Source organism: Bos indicus, chromosome 28 (genome assembly GCF_029378745.1).
Source record: "Bos indicus isolate NIAB-ARS_2022 breed Sahiwal x Tharparkar chromosome 28, NIAB-ARS_B.indTharparkar_mat_pri_1.0, whole genome shotgun sequence".
Lineage (NCBI taxonomy): Eukaryota > Metazoa > Chordata > Mammalia > Artiodactyla > Bovidae > Bos > Bos indicus.
In genome coordinates this window covers 41,695,068-41,719,290 of record NC_091787.1, presented here as the reverse complement: position 1 = coordinate 41,719,290, position 24,223 = coordinate 41,695,068, and the positions used below count along the sequence as shown (strand labels likewise).

The 24,223-nt window shown below is 42.5% G+C and overlaps 1 protein-coding gene and 1 long non-coding RNA gene across 2 annotated transcripts in view; one reads left to right on the top strand and one right to left on the bottom strand.

Moving 5' to 3' along the window:
- The window catches only part of GLUD1 (glutamate dehydrogenase 1), a 39,548-nt gene extending 22,566 nt beyond the window's left edge, over positions 1-16,982 (top strand). The window contains exons 6-13 of the mRNA XM_019953952.2: positions 4,170-4,349; positions 6,419-6,556; positions 8,374-8,511; positions 8,756-8,836; positions 9,447-9,570; positions 10,666-10,757; positions 14,353-14,415; positions 15,616-16,982. Coding sequence (XP_019809511.2) covers positions 4,170-4,349; positions 6,419-6,556; positions 8,374-8,511; positions 8,756-8,836; positions 9,447-9,570; positions 10,666-10,757; positions 14,353-14,415; positions 15,616-15,735 — 936 coding nt within the window. The 3' untranslated portion in view covers positions 15,736-16,982. The remainder of the gene's footprint in view (positions 1-4,169; positions 4,350-6,418; positions 6,557-8,373; positions 8,512-8,755; positions 8,837-9,446; positions 9,571-10,665; positions 10,758-14,352; positions 14,416-15,615) is intronic.
- Positions 259-21,008, bottom strand: LOC139180431 (uncharacterized). The gene is made up of 3 exons (XR_011564687.1): positions 20,598-21,008; positions 11,318-11,440; positions 259-1,024 (listed from the first exon to the last, which is right to left on the bottom strand). It is a non-coding gene; the product is annotated as an uncharacterized lncRNA (long non-coding RNA).
- Between the last annotated feature and the right edge of the window lie 3,215 nt (positions 21,009-24,223).

Here is a 24,223-nt window from a genome sequence, read left to right as displayed (position 1 = left end):
TTGAGATGTGACCTTTTGGTCTACACTCTGAAAGAGGAGTACTTATCAACCAGGGGAAGTGGTGCTGGCCAAGGGTTAGAGGCAGAAGGAAGCACCTGGGTCCTTATGTGAAAAGCAGCGAACCTGAGAGGCTGCAGGAAGACTGGTAGCCAGAGTAGAGAGGGCACGAGGGAGGCCCGCAGGAGAGAGTCAGACCAGAGTCCTACCTTGTAGTAGGTGACGAGAGGCTGAGGGAAGACGGAGGTAGCCAGAGTAGAGAGGGCACGAGGGAGGCCCGCAGGAGAGAGTCAGACCAGAGTCCTACCTTGTAGGTGACAGCAAGAACTTTGGTCTTTGTCGTGAAAACAGAGGGAAGCCAGTGAAATGCTAAGTAACAGGTGTGTGCCGCAGAAAATGGGATTGTTGGGGAGAGAGGACGACACAGGAGCCCCAAAGCGCTATTGGCCTGCCTTAGAATTGAGAGGAATGGGCAGACTGGAGAGTGTTTTCGGGGTGGAGGGGAAGCAGTTAGTTACAACAGAATGAGGACTACCAAGAGCTGTGCACTGTGCATGCTGGGGGTGCTTCTGAGCAGAGGCCAATTCAGCAACTAGGTTGGAATAGTAAGGATGGAGCCAGCCTTCAGGGGGGCTGCTGAGAGTGAAGTAGGGCATGAAGAGTAGCCTTCACTTAAGAAAAATGGCACTGGCGAAAAGACAACTTGAAAGGTGCCTGTTTTCCAAAGAGAAAGGTTTTTGTTGTTGTTTGGCATGTTGATTGGCTGTGGGCCACGGATTCATCTTTTAAGGGCCCTAGTGGAAAATCAGCCTTAGAAGAGGAGGAATATTGTTTCCTCTGAAAGAGAGGAAGGGGGCTACAGCATCTAGTGGAGACGTTTAGACTTGTCTCATTTCCCGAAGCGACGTGGTGTGTGTGTGGTTGGGAGCGCTGGTCAACGCCCAGGGTTCTGGAACGGGCTCCTTCACACGCCAGCTCCGCGACCTGCGGCAAGTGCCTTAAGCCGTCTGTGTCTCGGATTCCTCATCTAGAAAATAACAATAGTACCTAGTTCACGAGATGGTCATTAGGATTAAGTGAGTCATAGTATAATGTGGCTCTTGGTAAACACAAAAAATAAGTATAAATACTACACCAGCTAAATTCTGCAAATCCCCTACGATAAAACAGGAGCAGTATGAGGCACTTCAAAGAACTTTGGTTTTGACTGCCATTCCCAAAAGTTGCTTCTCTATGTTACCTTCTTTGGTTAAATGAGCTCTGGGTGTGGGCTTTTTAAGCAAAGCATTGGACTGAACAGGACAATGCAGTGGGCTGTACATTCTTACTTCCTGGCTGGTTCCCAAAGGTGACAGGAGAAAGTCTTATGAGGCTTTGCCAACTAAACCTCAGACTAAACGCTGGTAAAAGACTGTCCTTAAAGTGATAGGAAATTCAGAATCAGGGCCGGGCCTGAGATAAGAAGCCATAGTTTTTGTTACTGTGTTCAGATGTGAGGGCACTGGAAAGCAAGCAAGTTCTCCACCCTGGCCCAGGCTTTCCAGAACGATTAGGTATTCAGGGCAGCTCGCAGCCAGCCGGCACAGTGCCTGACCTCAGAGAGGATCGCTGTCAGCTCCGACATTTGCATTTTCTCTGTTCAAAAGCATTTGGCACCTGGTTTGTGATTCTGTATTCATAAGCATTAACTATTCATGAAGGAACACTGTGGGAAAACTACTAATACCATAAGTCACTTTACTGGAACATTTTGGGTTTTTACTTTATCCTCTTTGTTGGTAATGATACACCTAACATAATCCTAATTCTCTCTGTAAAAGTATTTGTAGTCATTTTTTAACTTCTCCAGCTAGAACATTGGAGGGTAAGGGATATGGTATGAAGTAAGGCACTGTATCTTATTTCATATGGGTAGCAAATCACCTCAGTTTATTAAATACTAGATACTTTAGCCTCTGACGTAAAATGCTTCTTGTATTTTATATTGACTTCCTATATACATTAAGACTCTGTTTTCTCATGTCCCACCCATCGATTTATCTATTGCACACTGTTCTGGTTGCTACAGTTTCAGTTCAGTTCAGTCACTCAGTTGTGTCTGACTCTTTTTGACCCCATGGACTGCAGCATGCAAGGCTTCACTGTCCATCACCAACTCCTGGAGCTCACTCAGACTCATGTCCATTGAGTCAGTGATGCCATCCGACCATCGCATCCTCTGTCGTCCCCTACTCCTCCCGCCTTCAATCTTTCCCAGCATCAGGGTCTTTTCAAATGAGTCAGTTCTTCGAATCAGGTGGCCAAAGTATTCGAATTTCAGCATCAGTCCTTCCAATGAATATTCAGGACTAATCTCCTTTAGGATGGACTTTTTGGATCTCCTTGCAGTCCAAGGGACTCTCAAGAGTCTTCTCCAACACCACAGTTCAAAGCTTCCATTCTTTGACTTTCAGCTTTCTTTATAGTCCAACTCTCACATCCATACACGACTACTGGAAAAACCATGGCTTTGACTAGACGGACCTTTGTTGGCAAAGTAATGTCTCTGCTTTGTAATATGCTGTCTAGGTTGGTCATAACTTGCCTTCCAAGGAGTAAGCATCTTTTAATTTCATGGCTGCAGTCACCATCTGCAGTGATTTTGGAGCCCAAAAAATAAAGTCTGACACTGTTTCCACTGTTTCCCCATCTATTTCCCATGAAGTGATGGGACCAGATGCCATGATCTTAGTTTTCTGAATGTTGAGTTTTAAGCCAAGTTTTTCACTCTCATCTTTCACTTTCATCAAGAGGCTTTTTATTTCCTCTTCACTTTCTGCCATAAGGGTGATGTCATCTGCATATCTGAGGTTATTGATGTTTCTCCCAGCAATCTTGATTCCAGCTTGAGCTTCATCCAGGCCAGCATTTCTCATGATGTACTCTGCATATAAGTTAAATAAGCAGGATGACAATATACAGCCTTGATGTAGTCCTTTTCCTATTTGGAACCAGTCTGTTGTTCCATGTCCAGTTCTAACTGTTTCTTCCTGACTTGCATATAGGTTTCTCAAGAGGCAGGTCAGGTAGTCTGATATTCCCATCTTTTGAAGAATTTTCCACAGTTGATTGTGATCCACACAGTCAAAGGCTTTGGCATAGTCAATAAAGCAGAAATATATGTTTTTCCGGAACTCTCTTGCTTTTTCGATGATCCAGCGGATGTTGGCAATTTGATCTCTGGTTCCTCTGCCTTTTCTAAATCCAGCTTGAACATCTGGAAGTTCACGGTTCATAAGCATTACTTTTTTTTTTTTTTTTGAGCATTACTTTACTAGCGTGTGAGATGAGTGCAATTGTGCGGTAGTTTGAGCATTCTTTGGCATTGCCTTTCTTTGGGATTGGAATGAAAACAGACCTTTTCCAGTCCTGTGGCCACTGCTGAGTTTTCCAAATTTGCTGCCATATTGAGTGCAGTACTTTCACAGCATCATCTTTCAGGATCTGAAATAGCTCAACTGGAATTCCATCACCTCCACTAGCTTTGTTCGTAGTGATGCTTCCTAAGGCCCACTTGACTTCACATTCCAGGATGTCTGGCTCTAGGTGAGTGATCACAGCATTGTGGTTATCTGGGTCAGGAAGATCTTTTTTGTATAGTTCTTCTGTGTATTCTTGCCACCTCTTCTTAATATCTTCTGCTTCTGTTAGGTCCATACCATTTCTGTCCTTTATTGTCCTTGCTGCTGCTACTGCTGCTGCTACGTCGCTTCAGTCATGTCCAACTCTGTGCAACCCCACAGACTCCCCCATCCCTGGGATTCTCCAGGCAAGAACACTGGAGTGGGTTGCCATTTCCTGCTCCAGTGTATGAAAGTGAAAGTGAAGTCATGTCCAACTCTTAGCGACCCCATGGACTGAAACCTACCAGGCTCCTCCATCCCTGGGATTTTCCAGGCAAGAGTACTGGAGTGGGGTGCCATTGCCCTCTCCTTTATTGTCCTTACTTTATGTTAAATTCCTAAAACCATGTTTCTCCCATCGGAAAGTACAATATACTTTATTATATATTTTCTAGGAACAAGAATCTGAAAAAGTGAGATTTATCTCTGTTGATGAAAGTATACCTTGAAGACACACACACTTCTAATGAGTATAATTTTAAGTTTTGCGCCCTTTTTTTTTTTTAACAGGATATTAATGCCCACGCCTGTGTTACTGGTAAGCCTATCAGTCAGGGTGGAATCCACGGACGGATCTCTGCTACCGGCCGGGGAGTGTTCCATGGGATTGAAAACTTCATCAATGAGGCTTCTTACATGAGTATTTTAGGAATGACACCAGGATTTGGAGACAAAACATTTGCGGTTCAGGTAAAAATGTTTGTTGCTCTCTTAAGGAATAGCTGATATTCAGGCAGTAAGATTTCCAGTGTTTTCAGATGTGCAATTTTTAAAATCGTATTGGCGTATTGTTGACTTGCAGGGCTGTGTTAGTTTCTGTCGTGCAGCGTAGAGGTTCAGTCACGCACGTGTGTAGGTTCCTTTCCGTATTCTTGTCCACTGTGGCTTGTCACAGAATAGTGAATACAGTTTCCTACGCTCTGCAGTAGCACCTTGCTTTTTACCCATCTCATATTCACATCTGCCATTCCCAGACTCCCAGTCCATTCCTCCTTCGCCCCCTCCCCCTTGGCAACTACGAGTCTGTCCTCTATGTCTGTGAGTAGAAACAATTATCTGCTGTGGTCTTGGAGGGCTGTTTTTCATGTGGGCGCATCCCTATGTAGCCTGCATGGGTTTAGTGCTGTTTCATGCGAGGGCCATTTTTAGCGTGGGTGCCCGCCGCCTCTTTCCTCAGTGTATGCTAGCCGTTATCCCCTTGATAGGAAGTGTGACCAAAGCCTGCACTAGGTATTCAGCGAGCCCACCCCTTTGCTATGCACGGCCCAAGGGCTCAGCTCTGATTTTAGCCCCGCTCTGTGCATGGGAAATCTGCCAGTGCCAGCTGCAAGAGCCCAGCAAGGGGGCAGCAGGGGTGTGTGTCCCCAGTGCCTGCAGAGAAAGAGGATGCGTGGCAACCCTGCCCCTCGCTTCAAGTGCCACTTACAGTGGCATGCCCTTACACTCCTGTGTCCCTGGCAGGTCCAAGCTTCCTCATACACACTCTGTTGCAGCCATGCCACACTCAGGCTGTCTCCATGCAGCCAATAGCAGTCCTCCCCCAGGTCTGTCCTCTAAAGTCTGAGTTTCAGCATTCACCCCCCACCTCCGCCAGCAGACGTGTATTTCAGGCTGGGGTGCGCAGGGTGGTGGCATGGACAGTCTGTGCAGGTCTCCTCTCTGATCTGCCTGCCACAGAACAGCTCTTGCTCTCTTCTGAGCCTCTGAACCCCTTTCCTGATCTCCCCCACCTGTGAGGCGGCTTCCCAGGATACAGGAACCTCTCCCCTTTTGTAGCTCCCTTCCAGGGCTTCCCTGGTGGCTCAGACAGTAAAGAATCCTTCTGTAGTGCGAGAGACCAGGATTCAATCCCTGGGTCAGGGAGGATTCCCTGGAGAAGGGAATGGCTACCTGCTCCAGTATTCTTGCCTGGAGAATTCCATGGACAGAGGAGCCTCACAGGCCACAGGCCATGGGGTCACAAAGAGTTGGACACAGCTGAGTGATTAACACTTTTACACTTTCACTCCAGGGACACAGGTCCCATTCCACTTCCCTTTTTTTTTTTTTTTTTTTTTTCATCCTACCTGATTAATAGATCTTTAAAGATCTATTAATGGAAAGATCTAAACTAACAGATCTCTCTTGTCCTTTCAGGCGTTTGAGGTCTAGTGATTAGTAGGTATTCTGTGAAAATTGTTCCATTCGCAGATATATTTTTGATGTATTTCTGGGGAGAGGCGAGTTCCACATCCTTACACTCTCAGTTGGAGCCTTTAAAATTTGATCCTTTGGATCTCTTAAGGTTTAAAGTGGACATTTGCAGAGTAATACATTCTCTTAAACTATTATGTGTATACACAGTGATCCAGATTTCAGCTTTTGCTCGATGTTTGATTAGTTTGCTTAGAAGAATCGAAATTAAGTTGAACTCTACTTTAAAATAAGACTCATATTCCTCCCAGTTAGTGACTTATCTTTTCATGACCATAGGATATCTGGCCATCAGGGACTGAAGTCCTACGTAGTTGCCATTTCTTTATAAGTCAGCAAGCTGCTCGTAACTGAACGTCTTCAGGACTCACTAGCACAAATTACAAAGGGTTGAGTTCTGAATTCCAAAACACAGAAATTTATTATTGAAGAGAGACATGGTTTCTTTTGTCAAAAGGATTTTGAGAATTACTTCTAAACTAATAGCATGTGTATTGGTCAGAATAAGACTTAACCATCTGTGCTAGGACTTTGATTTTTGTTTCATGTACAACTGTTCTTCACAGGGATTTGGTAATGTGGGCCTGCACTCTATGAGATATTTACATCGTTTTGGTGCTAAATGTGTTGCTGTTGGTGAGTCTGATGGCAGCATATGGAATCCAGATGGTATTGACCCAAAGGAACTGGAAGACTTCAAATTGGTATGTTGTTCTAATATCTGAGGGGTTTGACCACCTGGATGTTATAAAGTTGAAATAAGCATTGTTGAAATCTGTTTCCATTGCTTTTTTTAGATTAATTTTTATTGGGATTACAATGTTGCACTAGTTTCTGCTGTACAGTGAAGTGAATCAGGTGTACATACATCCACTTGTGGGTTCCGTCCCACGTGGGTCATTTACAGGGCACTGAGTAGAGTTCCCTGTGCCACACAGTAGGTTCTTCCTGGTTATCTATTTTTATATGTACTGTACAGTGAAGTGAATCAGGTGTACATACATCCACTTGTGGGTTCCGTCCCACGTGGGTCATTTACAGGGTACTGAGTAGAGTTCCCTGTGCCACATAGTAGGTTCTTCCTGGTCATCTAGTTTTATATGTACTGGTCTGTCAGTCCCAATCTCTCGATTTATCCCTCCCCCACTTTCCCCCTCGGTGACCGTAAGTTTATCTTCTTCATCTGTGACTCTGTTTCTGTTTTGTAGATGCGTTCATTTATGCCCTTTTTAGATTGCACACATGAGCAGTATCGTGTGTTTGTCTCTGTTTGCCTTTCTTCACTCAGTAGGGACTCTATTCCTGTTTTGTAGATGCGTTCATTTATGCCCTTTTTAGATTGCACACACGAGCAGTATCGTGTGTTTGTCTCTGTTTGCCTTTCTTCACTCAGTAGGGACTCTATTCCTGTTTTGTAGATGCGTTCATTTATGCCCTTTTTAGATTGCACACAAGCGTATCATGTATGTGTCTCCCTGTCTGCCTTTCTTCAGTAGGACAGTCTCTAGGTCCGCTCATGTCGCTGCCGATGGCGTTGTTTCCTGCTCTTTATGGCTGAGTGATATCCCATTGTATATGTGCACCATCTTCTCCATCCATTCCTCTGCCAGGGGACATTTAGGTTGCTTCTGTGCCCTGGCTACTTACATCTATCTTTTTGAATTATAGTTTTCTCCAGATACATGCCCAGGAGGGGATGGCTGAATCATACTGTAGCTCTATTTGTAGGTACCTCCATACTACGCTTCATACTGGCTACGCCAAATTCACATTCCCACCAGCGGTGTAGGTGGGCTCCCTTTTCTCCGCAGCCTGTCCAGCATTGTTTGCAGATTTCTTGTTGATGGCCATTCTGACCCTGTAAGGTGGTAGCTCATTGTACAGTTGTTTTGTTTTTAGTATTTTTCTTTCTTTATTGGCTGTGCTGTATTTTGATTGCTGTGCTTCAGTTGCAGTGAGAGGAGGCTACTCTCTAGGCGCCATGCGGGGACTTCACAGGCTGTAGGGCACGAGGGCTTCAGTAGCTGCCGCTCCTGGGCTCTGGGGCGCAGGCCCAGTAGTTGAAGCGCACAGACTTAGTTGCCCCAAGGCATGTGGATTGTTCCCGGATCAGGGATCAAACTGGTGTCCCCTGCACTGCAAGGTGGATTCTTAACCACTGAACCTCCAGGGAAGCCCTTCGTTGTAGTTTTTTTTTTTTTTCCTTCGTTGTAGTTTTGATTTGCGTTTTTCTAATAATTAGTGATGCTGAGCATCTTTTCATGTGCCTCTTGGCCATCTGTATGTCTTCTTTGGAGAAATATCTATTTAGGTCTTCCATTCATTCGTTTGTTTTTTTAATGAGCTGCATGAGTGTATTTTGGAGATTAATCCCTGTTGGTCTCTTCATTTGCAAATATTTTCTCCCTTCTGTGCGCTGTCTTTTCACTTTGTTTGCTGATGAGACTTCATATCATAGGCACTGAACATAAACATTTAAACTCTGTTGCAACCATTAATTCTGATTTTTAATCAATAATAGCAACATGGAACAATCCTGGGCTTCCCCAAAGCAAAGATCTATGAAGGGAGCATCTTGGAGGTTGACTGTGACATACTGATCCCTGCTGCCAGCGAGAAGCAGCTGACCAAGTCGAATGCACCAAGAGTCAAAGCCAAGGTGACATGACGACGGGCTCCACCTTACTAGTGTGATTGGAGGTCATGGAAAAGCTCTAAGTGGTTTCTTCTTTAAAAAAAAAAAGCTTTACTGGGATATAATTCACATATAGTTCCCCAGCATGCAGTTTAAAGGGGAATTTTTTGTCTCTCCCAGCTCTCTCCCATGCACACATCTCTGAGGCTCAGCTGGAGGTGATTTCACAGTGTTTCAGCATTTCTCTATGTTTCTAACTTTCTTGCAGATCATTGCTGAAGGTGCCAACGGACCGACAACTCCAGAAGCTGATAAGATTTTCCTAGAGAGGAACATTATGGTTATTCCAGTAAGTAAACTATGTTTGCCAGATTTTATATGTACTCAGAGTCATAATTGTTTTTTGCAAGGAAGTGTGAGGAGAGGATTGTTAGTTTCCCAAGCCTTAGTGAATTTTTCATCTTTATTTTGCTTTTAAGAAAATAAAGTGGAAGTGTGGTTAATATAATAAGCCTGTCGGAAAAAAAAAAAGACAGTTCACTTGGACCTGAACATTTTCTTTCAACTTCAGGCTCTTTCTTGAGTATGTATTTAGACTTCTTAAATCCAGTTATATAAATGTGAAATGTGCTAGAAATACTACTGTAACTTGCAAATGTTCCTCGCTCCTTTTACTCAGAAAGCTAATATGAGTAACATGTGCTTAAGTTTTTCAGTGGTTAAGCATGGGGTCTGTAGCAAAAGGTCATTAGAAGTTAGTGTTGACTTGTGATGCATTTTGAAGAACTCCTTTTGCTGCAAGCACTTTAAAAATTTCAGCTAAACTGAATTTCTTAAGTGTAAAATTTCTGCCTCTAAGATATGTATGGGAAGTTTGAAATTTAATCTGCTTTCACATTGAGCTCTTATGTTCACTGTAAGCTTTTACTACAACCATCATCTCATTTTTTTGTATATAGGATCTCTACCTGAATGCTGGAGGAGTGACAGTGTCTTACTTTGAGTGGCTGAAGAATCTAAATCATGTCAGCTACGGTCGTTTGACCTTCAAATATGAAAGGGATTCTAACTACCACTTGCTTAGTGAGTTCTGATTATTGTGTTCTCTAAGAGTAAGCTTTTGGACCACCTTAAAGGTTGGGGAAAGCTTGTGTTTAATAAAAGGACTAATTTCCTTTTTTGTTTTTCCCCAAAAAAATTCCAAGATAATTCTGATATGTATCTGAGTTTTAAAAAGTAATTACAGGTTTTTCTATTAAATGGTAGTTTTGGTGATATAGAATTCTGTTATTTTTCTGTTAACCAATAATGAGATAGTGGTATTAAGTGAGTAATAGTTACATAATTAGATGTTTTTTTCTTTTAGTTTTTAAAATTTTTTTTTAAACTGGAGGATAATTGCTTTACAATATTGTGTTGGTCTCTGCCATACATCAACATGAATCAGCCATGGGTATACATGAGTCCCCTCCCTCTGGAACCTCCCTCCCCCACTTCTTATTTAATCTCAGAGTAGGAAACCAGTCTGTCTCATGAGTCTTAGACCAAAAATATACAATTTCTTTAGAGGTGTTCAATATATGAACTCTCTAGAATGTATTTATATTCCAGTGTTTATTCTGCAAGTGTTCCCAGAACATGATCTGTAAGTTAGTAGTATATAAAGAGTATCATTTTAAACCCTGTTGATACTCATCCATTGCTTTCTCAGATTGCTCTTGGTAAAGACCTATCTAGTGTCAAGAATTTTTTGCATCTTCTGATAAGAATGCTTTTAGTCTTTGACTAGAGTAGGCTTCAGAGTTAACACTAGTATTTTCCTCAAGCTAAAATAAGACCAAGACCTCCAGCTGAGCTTTACTGAGCCCACTGAGAATCTGGGTGAAGTTTTCCATCAATTTCCATTCCTTTTTCTTTTTAAAAGAGCCAAGGAAAAACCCTGGTAATGGGTGTTATGGAAACAGACCGGTGACCTAAATTCACACTTACATAGGAATTTGGCAAAGTGCTTTATCCTTTTAGCTCAGTTTTAAATGAGTAACCCTTTTATGTCATTAGCGTTGAAGGTTTCTAAAACTATTCAGTTTAGGATTGTGAATATAGTTTGGGCTACTTTGGGTTGTATTTCATTTGTTGTTTCCTACTAGCGTTTTATCTTCATTTCTCGGCTTTTTATAGTGTCTGTTCAAGAGAGTTTGGAAAGGAAATTTGGAAAACATGGTGGAACGATTCCCATTGTACCCACAGCAGAGTTCCAAGACAGGATATCGGTGAGTGTGCTCGTGACGGCATTTTCCATGCACGGCCGGCTCTCTTCTTCAGATTAGGCCGGATAGATTAAATGGGCTTAAGGGGTGGTGACCAACATGACCACTATATGGCTTCCCTTTTTATTATGTTCTAAAAATGGAGTATCTTAGCATGAAATAATTCATGGTTCTACTGCTTTTGATACTTCTACAATACAGATGACTCAGCAAGTGATTCTAACACGATTGTGAAGAATTATTGTGTATGTTGACTCTCAAGCTTTAGAGAAATAGAACTGAAAAGTAAACATTAGATTGACTTATATAAAGATTGCAATTGCAATATGGACACATTAAGAAAACAGATGAGAAAGGATATTTGATGTTAATTAGCTTTCAATAGATTATATTAATACACATCATAAAGAGAATCTCTTTACCAGTAAATGGCATACATCATGAAAAAAATCACAGGAAATAGGCTTAGAAGAAATGTTTAACCTCATTGTTAAAGAAATACAAATTAAAATAAGGATCCTTTAACGTATTAAACTAGCTTAAACAATGGATCTTATACTCACCATGTCTGTGGTGAAGCAGTTGTACCTTCATTCTGCTGACAGTGCAAAAATGTTATTCAAGTGTTGCTCCTCTTCGACACTATAATAACATCCCTTCTGGGAATTAATCCTACAAAAACAGTTCTAAAGGAGAGGAATAATTCTGTGCATAATGTCACTGAACTGTGTGTGTAGTCATTTTCAAAATTAGGTTTGATTTAACATTCTGGTGGGGGGTGGGAGGGCCATAAAATGGCTAAGTGATATATCTTATGAAATAGTCCATCATAGAAAATATAATTTAAGACTGTTACAACATGAGGAAATGTCAAGGGCTTTGTTTTGAACGAGAAAATACGTTCTTTGCACTCTGGATACTCAGTGTTCTCTTCCAAGAACCTTCCGCTTTTCCACAACTATGCATCCCTGGTTTTGGTCCCTCCTTTTGGAATACCCAGACCTGCTCCCTGCTTGAGTATCGTCACATCTCTGTCCCCTGGAAGTTCCCTCTGTGTGCCAGCATTTCATCTGTCCTTCCATCGCAGGGAAGTTACGTGCGTCCCCAGGCCCCGCCGCTGCAGCAGCCGTAAGGTGGGCTTCTTGCTCCTCCCATGGTCGCCCCACATCCTAGCACATGGCCCGCACATAGCGGCCAGTGTATCAGTGTATCAGCAACTTTCAAATGCTTTCAGTGCTTCCAATTCTTGATTTTAAGGCTGTTTCTCATCTCTTATTGACTTATTTATTACAGGAGTTTTGTAATAAGTTTTAGCTGAAAAACGAGTTTTTGCCCCCACCTCCCTTCCTCTAGTCTCCCCTCCCCAGCCATGATCTGGCCCTGCCAGGACCTGTGTCATTGACTTGATCATATTTTCACTGTCCCCATTACCCCTGCTGCTGCTGCTAAATCACGTCAGTCATGTCCGACTCTGTGCGACCCCATAGACAGCAGCCCACCAGGCTTCCCTGTCCCTGGGATTCTCCAGGCAAGAACACTGGAGTGGGTTGCCATTTCCTTCTCCAGTGCATGAAAGTGAAGAGTGAAAGTGAAGTCGCTCAGTCTTGTCCGACTCTTCGCGACCCCTGCCCACCAGGCTCCTCCGTTGATGGGATTTTCTAGGCAAGAGTACAGGAGTGGGGTGCCATTGCCTTCTTCACTTAAATTCCATTCACCATCATTACAGTCACTCCCTGGTCTTGTTTTGCTTCATCACACCCTCTTGTTAACACCAGAACCTGATGAAATTCCGTGCTCTGCCTCCTCCATTCCTTCCCTGTAGCAGGAGGCCCCACTGACTCTTCAAACTCTAACTTCAAGTAGGTTCTCAGTTCCCCAGCAATTAAGTTACTTTCCCCTGTTCCACTCATCTTCTCATTTTCCTGGTGATGATATCATATTTTCTCCTTTTTTCCTCCCCTGCACTCCAGTTCATGCCCTGGTATCTGTTCACAGAAAAGCGAAGCATCAGGGAACTTGCAGCTTCTGGTATCTGTACCCTGTTATTATTCTAGAGCAACTCTTTGTGCTTCCATCTCAGCCTGCATCTTGTTCTGGGCAACTGGATGACCTGTTTTCAATTTCTCAAAGGTTTTCAATTTCCAGCAAACCTTTGCCTCTTTTGCATCATCAATTTTCCCTCGTCAGTCATTCCTATGAATGTAACAAATGCTGTCTTAAGAAAATATAAATCTTTCAATCACACTTGCCCTTCCAGGTCTTGTCATTTTTATTTCCTGTATAGCAAGGGCCTCCAGCCCCTGGGTACCGTCTGTGGCCTATTAGGAACCAGCTGCACAGCGGGAGGCGAGCAGCAGGCAAATGGGTGAAGCTTCGTCTGTAGTTATAGCCACTCTCCCACTCCCCACTGCTGGCAGTACCACCTGAGCCCCACCTCCTATCAGGTCAGCGATGGCATGGTATTCTCCTAGGAGCACAAACCCTACTGTGACTGGCACAGGCTCACAAGCATTTAGTGCCTGGTGACCCGAGGTGGAGCTGGAGCCCCGGTGCTGGCACCGTGGAGCGGCTGCAGATACAGATCATCAGCAGATCTGCCTGCACAGGGACAGTGTAAGTCAGTTGCTTGGAGCTCATACCAGAACCCTGTCAGCGAGTGGGGAGTGATGGTGAGCTGTATACTTCGTTATATATCACAGTGTGATAATAATAGAAATAAAGTGCACAATAAATGTGCTTGAGTCACCCCAAAACCGTCCTTCCTCCCCAGTCCGTGGGAAGACTGTCTTCCCCAAAACATGTCCCCGGTGCCAAAAAAGTAGGGGACCGCTGCTAATACAGCATACCTCCGTAAAAGGTGCATATACTGTTCTCAGTTCTTCTGCATCCATACCTCCTGTTCTGCCCAGCACGCCACCAAAACTGCTCTTGTCCAGGTAACCAGTTTGGCAGCATTGCCAGATTGTCATTTGCCATGTTGTCGTTTTCCAGTTCTCATCTTCCTCCGCTGGTCACAGGTGATCACTCCCCGAGGAATACGTCTTAATTCCCAGGGTGCCGCATCCTCCTGGGTTTCTCCCTGCCTCACCCGCCAGCCCTTCTGCTGATCCCTGTCATCACTCTGCCCTGTTAACAGTGGAAGCCCTCAGGCCCTGAGCTGATGATCTTAGCGGCATGGTTTTTAAGTGTGTGTGCTGTTTCCCCCACTAGAATCTAAACTATGAGAGGAGAGAATTTTCGTTGTTCTGTTTCCTGCTGTGTCCTCAGTACCTAGAAGAGTTCCTAGCACATAGTGCATACGCAGCATTTGAGTGAATGAGTGAAAGGCATAGCAGTATTCACTTGTAAAGCGAGTGTTTCCTAATTTGGTAGAACAAGTTTGGAATAAGGTTTAACCCATGTTTCTTAATTGATACAAATGTTATACAAATGTACCTTCCTGAATGAACACATATTAATTGGATAAAGTTCAGAAGTATATCTTGCCTGAAAGAAAACAATTCTATCTCACTGTATATTGACTTAAGAATCCATTGTTCTCTGACAGGTGAAGCATGTCTTTGTATGGTTTTGGTTAAACTATTCTTTTTCCTAACAGGGTGCCTCTGAGAAAGACATCGTGCACTCTGGTTTAGCTTACACCATGGAGCGCTCTGCCAGGGTACGTATGCAGATGCTATTTGTGTTTCTGCTGGTTACATGAAGTGCAGCTCAGCAGTGTCTCCTCAGCCACCCGATTGTGTGTGCAGTGACAGAAAATATCAGTCTGTTTAAATGTTCCAGAACGTGTGCTTTTTCATTCTTAAATGATGAGTGTTGTTTCCAGGGTCCTCAATATGTTTTCCAGACTTTGAAATAATTAATGCCAAGTTAGGAGGAGTGATGTTTAGCTTAGTCAGCCAAACTGGATTGCAGCTCAGTGCACATTACTCTGTTATTGCTATAGGAAGCTACCTTACTGCATAGAATTTGGTATATGTGAAAGTTTTCTTGACAACTTGATCATTATTTCAAAGCCTTTGAAGCACAGTTTGAGTCCAGTTTTCTTAATTTCTTCTCAAGTTCAGATTCTATCCACTTGGCATTAAGTTGAAATAGCAGAGCAGATATTAATCATGGTGTTTGCCGTTAATTTTTTTTAGATAACTAGCATACTGTAGGAGAAGGCAATGGCACCCCACTCCAGCACTCTTGCCTGGAAAATCCCATGAATGGAGGAGCCTGGTGGGCTGCAGTCCATGGGGTCGCTAAGAGTCGGACACGACTGAGCGACTTCACTTTCACTCTTCACTTTCATGCATTGGAGAAGGAAATGGCAACCCACTCCAGTGTTCTTGCCTGGAGAATCCCAGGGACAAGGGAGCCTAATGGGCTGCCGTCTATGAGGTCGCACAGAGTCAGACACGACTGAAGTGACTTAGCAGCAGCAGCAGCGTACCGTAAATTCAGCCTTTTAAAATACATAACAAAAAGCCTTTAAGTATGTTCACAAAGCTATGTAGCCACCACCACTAACCCCAGAACATTTCCATCACCCCATCCTTAGTTCATTTAATTATTAGTGTATATCATACTTACTTCAGATTACTAGATGTCTAAGGGGCCTAGAGATAGCTCGCATCTTAAATTCTGAAGAGTAGAGTAGCACCTTCTTGTTGCCTAAACAGTAGTTTGTATTAATTCCAGAGAATTAATCGTTCCCAACTAGAAGTTGTTCCTCTGCCTAAGTAGTTTCTCTTTGGCTGTACAAATCCGGTGCTAAAGTGGTACCGGGTGACGTACCGGGCTCCTACGCGCCTGTGTTCATAGACTGGCTGCTTGAGTCGGGCTGATAATCACTGCGCTTTCCGCTTCACCTCAGCAAATCATGCGCACGGCCATGAAGTATAACCTGGGGCTGGACCTGAGAACGGCCGCCTACGTCAACGCCATCGAGAAGGTCTTCAGGGTGTACAACGAGGCTGGCGTGACCTTCACATAGACCAGGCTGTGCTGACTTCCTCACTGCCCTTTCACCTCTTCATCTGCAGACCTATCACGAGTTTACATGTAACCACGGAAATCTCTCTCTCATGACTTAACAGATAATGGACACCATTTGCAACAAGTCAATCCAAATCAGCCCCTTAAGAAAATTAAGGTTAGGGGATCATGTATAAGCTAATAGGTGATCGTAGAAATTAGCTATTCCAGAGAGTCGTTTGGGCATTTTGCCTTTAAATACAGTTTCTTCCGCCTGCCTGTGCTGCCTTTCTCCATGGCTGCTCCTCGGCACAGTCGGCTGTGGCCCTGGGAAGGCACCTGCCGGCCAAGACCAGTCAGTCACTTGCCGCTTCGGCTCTGAACACGTCTGCCAGGAGCTTTGACACACGTAAGAAGCAGGTACGTGGCATTTTCAGGAGGTAGCATGGTTCTCAAGTGAGTTATTGGTATTTTACATCAGCAAAATAACTCGATCTTACAGGTTACAAACAAAAACAAAACTGTTTCTCTTTATGTATTTTATTTTAGAAAAAGTACATGCTGCTGTAAGAAAATTGCCTTTAATCATTTAACAAGCCTAACCTTGACTCAAGCAGTGAATGCCTATAAACATAATAAATGAAAAAAGCTAGTATTTTTATAACATAAAACAGTATCATTTATAGCTTGTCAATTGCATACTGTCATCCAGCAAAAATAAAAAGCCCAGTAGAGAATTAAGTTATCTTCATACCTGCAAATGATGGAGGCTATTTTTGTTAAGGCTGTCGAATTTACTAACCACAATTATGATATATAGTCCAAAGAATGTAGTAACCTCCTTATCATGTTAATTAATTGTTCTCTTTTGAGGATCTGTTGCATTGACTAATTGAACGATAATTCAAGTAGAGTGTCCCAGAAAAAACTGCTTGGGCTCCCTCTTCGGAGTCTGGCTGGCAGCCCTGAGCATTGCCAATGGCCCCAACTCGCCCTGACTTTGTGTCCTCGTTTGGAGGCCTCATCTCTGCGCACGGCTTCAGCCCCAGTGGGCTGGAAGCAACTTGGGGTGTGTTTTGTTGGGAGTTGTTTGGCCAGGGCCTTTGAACAGTAGTGTCCCAATGAAGTACTAGAGAGTATTTATGTAAGAATGAGCTTTTCTTTTTTTTTAAACAATAATATCCTTTTAGAAATTTCTAACTACTTTGTAACTGCATGACTTAACCTGGTGATACAACAGTTATTAAAAAGACTACCTTTTCCAAAGCTTATGTTTCTTTTCTGTGTTTTTGTATTTGATATGTTTGCCTTTTTCAGTAGATGATAAAACTAATTGGGTTTCTGAAATTTTTGAAACAAACACATACATAACGTATCTTTGGATTATATTGAGCAGCCCAAATTTGATCCTTGGATTCTTTTCTGTTTTAGTCTATGAAACAAGATCAATGGCTGTTCTCAGGGAAGAGGTTCTAGTGCTTAAAACTGATGTACCAACATAATTTATATACCTTTTTTTATATATAAGTACTTTTTAACAAAGGGAGGTTTTGTTGATTATGGTTTTGTTTTTAATAATTTAGTCACAGGATATAACAAGACAGAATGCTAATAATCATAGTATTCATATGATTCATAGTAATCATAGTATCCATAATCAACAACTGGATTCTAGACCTGATTCCACCAGCTTATATAGCTGGCAAATCTGGAGCATAACTTTCAGCTGAACTTGGTGTCTGTTTTGTACTGAGTCTGTCTCTCCATGGTTCTGAGCATCTGGTCAAGGAGTAGAGAAGCCCATGGCACTGTGGTCATGGCAAGGCCTTCGCAAGCACAGTGATGTCTATTTGCATTCTAAATGGAACATTAAAATAGGGGTGGGGGCGGCAGGGAGAGATGTGAAAACAAGCTCCGTAATATTTGGAACAATACCGAGTGGGTGAGTAGAGTTTAGGTCATGTGAAAGTGGGATGATGAATCCTAGTGTGGTCTTTGGCTGACGTTTTGGGAGTGTTTATATAGTCATGCTGCGCCTCCAGCATTGCAGGCAGATTGTTTACCGCTGAGCCACCAGGGAAGCCCTGACACCTATGAGGTTAGTATTATCCTTATACCAAAGCCAGGCAGAGACGAGAAGATTACACACCAGTATCCTGTGTGTGTGTGTGTGTGTGTGTGTGTGTGTGTGTGCCGGGGCTTCCCTGGTGGCTCGGTGCCACGCAGTGAGAATCAGCTGCGATGCAGGAGACACAGGTTCAGTTCCTGGGTCAGGAAGCTCCCCTGCAGAAGGCAATGAAAGCCCACTCCAGTATTGTCACCAGAAAAATCCCATGGACAGAGAAACCCGGTGGGCTACAGTCCATGGGGTGCAAAAAAGCCAGACACAGCGTGGCAACCAAACAGTATATGGGAGAGATTATATATATAAACAATATTCAGTGTCCTGTAACATGAGTCAGAACTGCCATCATTTAAAAGTCTACAAATAATAAATGTTGGAGAGTATGTTGAGAAAAGGAAACCATCTTACACTGTTAGTGGGATTATAAATTGTGTAGACATTATAGAAAACAGTGTGGAAGTTACTTAAAAAAAAACGAGGTACCATACCATCCAGAAATCTGTGTCTAGGGCATGTGTCCAGACAAATCTCTAGTTCCAAACGGTACATGGATCCCTACGTTCATAGCAGCATAACAGAATAGCCAGGACGTGGAGACAACCACAGTGGCCACTGGCATGAACGGATAAAGAAGCCGTGGTGCGTATACTGGAAACATACTCAGCCACACGGAAGAGTGAAATAATGCCATTTGTAGCAACATGGTGAGCCTTGAAACTACCACAGTAAGTGAAGTAAATCAGGAGAAGACAAATACCATATCACTTACATGTGGAATCTAGAATATGACAAATGTACATACCTACCAAACAGGAAGACTCAGAGAACAGATTTGTGGTTGCCAAGGGAGAGGGAAGTAGGGGAGGGAAGGACTGGGAGTTTCGGATTAGCGTATGTGATTGAGTATATAGGATGGATAATCAAGGCCCTACTGTATTAACATGGAACTATATTCATTATCCTATAATAAACCATAATGAAAAGGCATATGTGTAACTGAACCACTTTGCTGCATACCAGAAACTAACACGGCACTATAAGCCAATTCCTCAATTTAAAAAAATACCCCTTAGTAACAAAGACACAATAGTATTCAGAAACTTTCTGAATATCCAAGAGCACAAAAATACATACATCATACCTACATCATGATCATGTAGGATTTATCCCAGGAATGCAAGGATGGATCAACATAAGAAATCAATCTGAAATCTTTTTTATGAATGAAGATGGCGCCAAAGGTGGAGAAAGAAGCTGCTGCACCTCTCAAAGCCAAAGCTACAGTAAAGGCTTTGAAAAGCCAACAAAGCAGTGTTCAAAGGCATCCACAGCCACAAAAAAAAAGGAGATCCGGACATCACACACATTCTGACAGCCCAAAACACTGACTCAGGAGGCAGCCTGAATAACCCTAGAAGAGCACCTGTAACAGAAACAAGTCTGACCGCTATGCCATCATCAAGCTCCCCATCCCCAGAGTCAGCCACGAAGGAAACATAACACTGGTATTCACTGTGGATGTCAAGGCCAACAAGCGCTGGATTAAACATGCTGTGAAAAAGCACTGTGATGTTCACATGGCTAAGGTCAACACCCTGATCAGACCTGATGAAGGCATATGTTTAACCGGCTCCTGACTACAATACTTTGGATGTTGCAAACAAAACTGGGATCGTCTAAAATGAGTCCAACTGGCTAATTCTAAATATAAAAGTTTTCACTGTATAAACATGAAGAAATCAATCTAATAAACCCCATTAACTGAACAAAGGGGAGAGGGGACACATAATATCAATCGCTGTGGAAAAAGCACTTGACAAAATCCAAGACCGTGTCTAAACATAAGCAACAGTTATGAAAACCCCACAGCTAATATTATACTCATCAGTGAAAAACAGAAAGCTTTCCCTGAAGAACAATGTTCTTGCTTTCACCCTGTTATTCTACATTATACTGGAAGTCCCAGCCAGAGCAATTAGGCAAAAAAAAAAGCCATCTGAATTGGAAAACAAGATAAACTGTTTACAGATGACATGATTCTATATACAGAAAATCCCATAGAACACACACACTCTCTCTAGAACACACACACTCACACTCACACACACACTCACACTCTCTCTCTCTCTCTACTGGAACTAATACACAAACTAAGCAAAGTTGCAGGGCACAAGACCAACACTCAAAAATCAGTTTTCCTGTGCATCAGCAAAGAGCAATCTGTAAAGGAAATTAAGAAAACAATTTCACTTACAATAGTATCCAGATGAATAAAATGTCTGGGAGGAAATAAATTTAACCAAGGAGGTGAAAGCCTTACAGACCAATGGAATAGAACTTAGAGTCCAGAAGCTTCTGTGGTTAACTGATTTTTTTTTAACATTAGTGCCAACATCATTTGTATTAGTTCCCCAAGGCTGCCTTAAAGTACCACAAATTGGACGGCTTAAAACCACAGAACTTTTGGGACTTCCCCGGTGGTCCAGTGGTTAAGAATCCACCTTCCAAAGCAGGGGACGTGGGTTTGATCCTTGGCTGGGGACTAAGTCTGGGCCACAACTACTGAGCCACATGCCACAGCTAGCAAAGCCCGTACCACTGTGACTAAGACCCAACACAGCCAAAAATACATAGCTAAACAAACATTTTTAAAAAAAAACACATGGAATTTTATTGTCTTGTAGTTTAGGCTGCAATAAATTGAGGTGTCAGCAGGACCATGCTTTCCCTGAAGCCCAAAGGGAAGAACTCCTTACCTTTCTCTAGCTTTTAGTGGTGGCCATCAAGCCGTGGCACTCTTTGGCTTGCAGCTGTATCACTCCAATCTCTGCTTCTGTTGCCATGTGGCCAAGGTCCCTCTGTGTGTGTGTTCTTATAGGGACACCAGTTATACTGGACTAAGTGTCCACCTTACTCCATTATGACCTCATCTTAACTAGTTACATCTGCAATGACTGTTTCCAGATAAGGTTACATTCTCAGGTACTGGAGATTAGGACTCAGACATATCTTTTGCAGGCGGACTCAATTCAACACATAACACCATCCTATGAAAAAAGAATAGACTCTTCAACAAAAGGCATTAGGACAACTGTATATCCACATGCAAAGGAACAAAGTATGACTTCTTCCTCACTCCGTGTATAAAAATTAACTCAAAACGGATCAAAGACCTAAGTATAAGAGATGAAACTGTAACGCTATAAGAACAAACCATATTGATAAACCTTCATGGCCTTGAATTTGGTAATAAATTCTCATTTTTATTTAATTTCATTCCTTTTTTATAATTTCTAACTATTTGTATTCTCTAGTTAATATTGATCTCATACCTTCCTTTAGTTCTTTAGATATTTCTTTTAGCTCTTCAAACATGTTTAAAATAGTTGAAGTCTTTGTGTAGTAAGTCCATTTTCTGGGCATCTTTAGGCACAGTTTCCATCCTGCACACACACTTTAAGTCGATCATAATTTCTTTCCTTGCATATCTTTGTTTTGTTTTTGCTGAAAACTAGACATGTTAAGTAATATAAACTGGGAACTCTGAAAATCAGATTTCACACTCCTCCCCCAAGACTTGCTGTTGTTGAGTGTTTAGTGACCGTTCTGAACTAATTCTAACAGTCAGTTTTATTTGTTGCGTGTAGCCACTGAAATTTCTCCTCAGTTAGCTTAGTGGTCACTAATGACTAGACAGAGATTTCTTCGAGGACCTAGAATCAGTAGGTCTCCTATCTTTGCCAAGACTCTGTGCATGCTGGGCCTCACCTTCAACACTAAGCCAGCCAATTTACATGTTGGCCTTGGTTCTCACGTCCTGCCTGCACAAATCCTCAGGGGTAAAGATGAGAACTGACCCTCAGGCCTTCTCAGGTCTTTAGTGAACTATGGCCTCACACATGTGCATGGCCTACATTCCCAGCAGTATGCTGGGAATCTTCAAAGTATGTTGGGAATTTTCAAAGCCCCGAAAGGACATTTTAGCCCCCAGTTTTTCCTTCTAAACTAATTTAAAAAAATTTTTTTTTGTTTAAACTTATTTACCACCTCATACCGCCTCAAGTCCAAGGGAGCCCCTAAGCCTTCTCATTAACCAGTGTTTCTTTCTTTCCACCAATGAGAGGCTGTCTCCTTTCGTTGTTTTTCCTGTGTTTTAGTATAGAGCCACCTATGGGGCCCCGGTGGTGACTTACTGACAAAACAGTGGTTTTGCTTTGCATCTTCTTCCTTCTGTTGTTCCTTGTTGAACACTTTAAAAGCAACATCTACTGATTAAAAAGGGTTCATTCCAAATATCTAGTCTTTGCAACTTTCTCACAATATCTGAGGTACTTTGCCCCCACCCCTACAAAAACATAAAATTTGCCATTCTATGTTTTGGGGGGCCTTGGGATCTGCATTAGTGTGACATCTATAAACCTGACAAGTCCTTTCCAAAAATTCAGAGAGGTCTTCATTTGTTTTGCTGAATTTTTTGAAACTCTTTTTGCTTTGGTTCTTTATAAAGTTTTGCCAAGATACATTCATTTTCTAATAAGGGCATTCTCCCTTCATTGGGGTCCCAGTTTGGTTCAGCTCAGAGTACTGCCAAGTGGGCTTTGAGTATAGACAATCCTCCCTGTTAAGGAAGGTTGCAATCTCTCCAATTAAACAACCCTGAGAAACCCAATGGGCTGATCATTTGCACTTAGGTTCCCTATGAGATTAGGCTTCCCTGGTGGCTTTCCCAGTAAAGCATCTGCCTGCAGTGCCAGAGACCTGGGTTCGATCCCTGGGTCGGGAAGATCCCCTGGAGAAGGAAATGGCAACCCTACTCAATTACTCTTGCCTGGAAAATGCCATGGACAGAGGAGCCTGGTAATCTACAGTCCATGAGGTTGCAGAGTGGGACCTGACTGAGCGACTTCACTTTCACTTTCCCTATGAGATAATGGGGAAGGGAAACTGTCTTCCCCTGGGAGTGGCTTCTGGCCCAAACTGAGTGCCCTGTCAGATCTTACATGATGCCAGACCAAGTACTTGTGCCCCAAAACCTAACACGGGATTTTCTAACTGACCTCTATTAGGAAGGGAGGTCTTGAGTCCCAGTGCCAGAAATTGGGGCTGGATAGGAATGATAGGCGCTAGAGGGTTGGATATAATTGGCATAATGGCCAGAATGGCTGGGACTGCTAGCTCAGCCAGAGGAGTTAAGGTTTGAAGCAACATATACTCACTCTCATTTCCACCATTTTCCCGGATGTAACAGCACAAATGCTTGCGCACAAAGGACTTCATCCCTCTTCCCCACTTCTTCACAAAATAGCTATAGAGTCACTCAAAAGTCACTGTGCAGATGAAGTAAGAGATGAGGGTTCAAAGAAGATCCCCTGGATGAGGATTTGGCAACCAACTCCAGTATTCTTGCCTAGAGAAACCCATGGACTGAGAAGTCTGGCGGGCTACAGTTCACGGTGCCACAAAGAATCAGACACAACTGAAGCGGCTTAGTACACACTCATGCATGCACCAGAATTTTAGGAGCTCCATATAATTTCTACAACATGTATGTTAAGCATCTTTACACATGATGTAAATGTGGTTTTTTTTTTTCCCCAGCATTACCATGCTTATTTATTAAGGGGTTCTGAGAAAAAAAATTGTTCAAAGTACTGCTGCGGACATCATTTACATATGATACACTGCAAGGATTTTTATCACCCCTTATTTGACAATGCTTCCCACGTAATTTAACATACCAAACCAGCCTAATTAGTTTAATATTCCTCTGAGATGGAAAGAAAACAAATAATTTAAGATGTTACAACCCTCAGGAAAACCTCAAATTTAACTAGCTTCAAATGAACTTCCTTCATTTAGAATTTGATATTTGGGAAGTTTATCAAAAGTATCAAAATTTTAACCAGTGATAAAAGATCTAAAAAAAAAGAAAAGATCTCAGTAGCAAATACAGGTCACTTAAAGAAACAATTACCAAAAGCATTTTAATATTTTAAGAAAACTTTGTCCTCTTAGAAAACCAAATTCAGGTTTTGCACCACTTTACCTGTAAACTCTGCTTTCTTAAATTCAATCTTAGCTAATTCCGATCACACACAAAAAACTTTCAGTGTTCTGCCTCCAAAAACCTTACACAATTTCTATATGCATATTAATCTGTCCCTCACTTTTTCCATTCAGAACAAGCTCTAGAACAAAATCACAGTTTTCCCTTTAACAAAATACATTTTCATGTCTCATACCTTCTTTGCTAAAGACACACACACTACATCTTGCATACTGAAATGCTCTCCTTACAATTCTTAACCTCAAAACCTTAATCTCCAGTGAAAACCCAAGAAGGAATTTTAAAACTGTCAAATCAGCATTTCCTGATTGACAC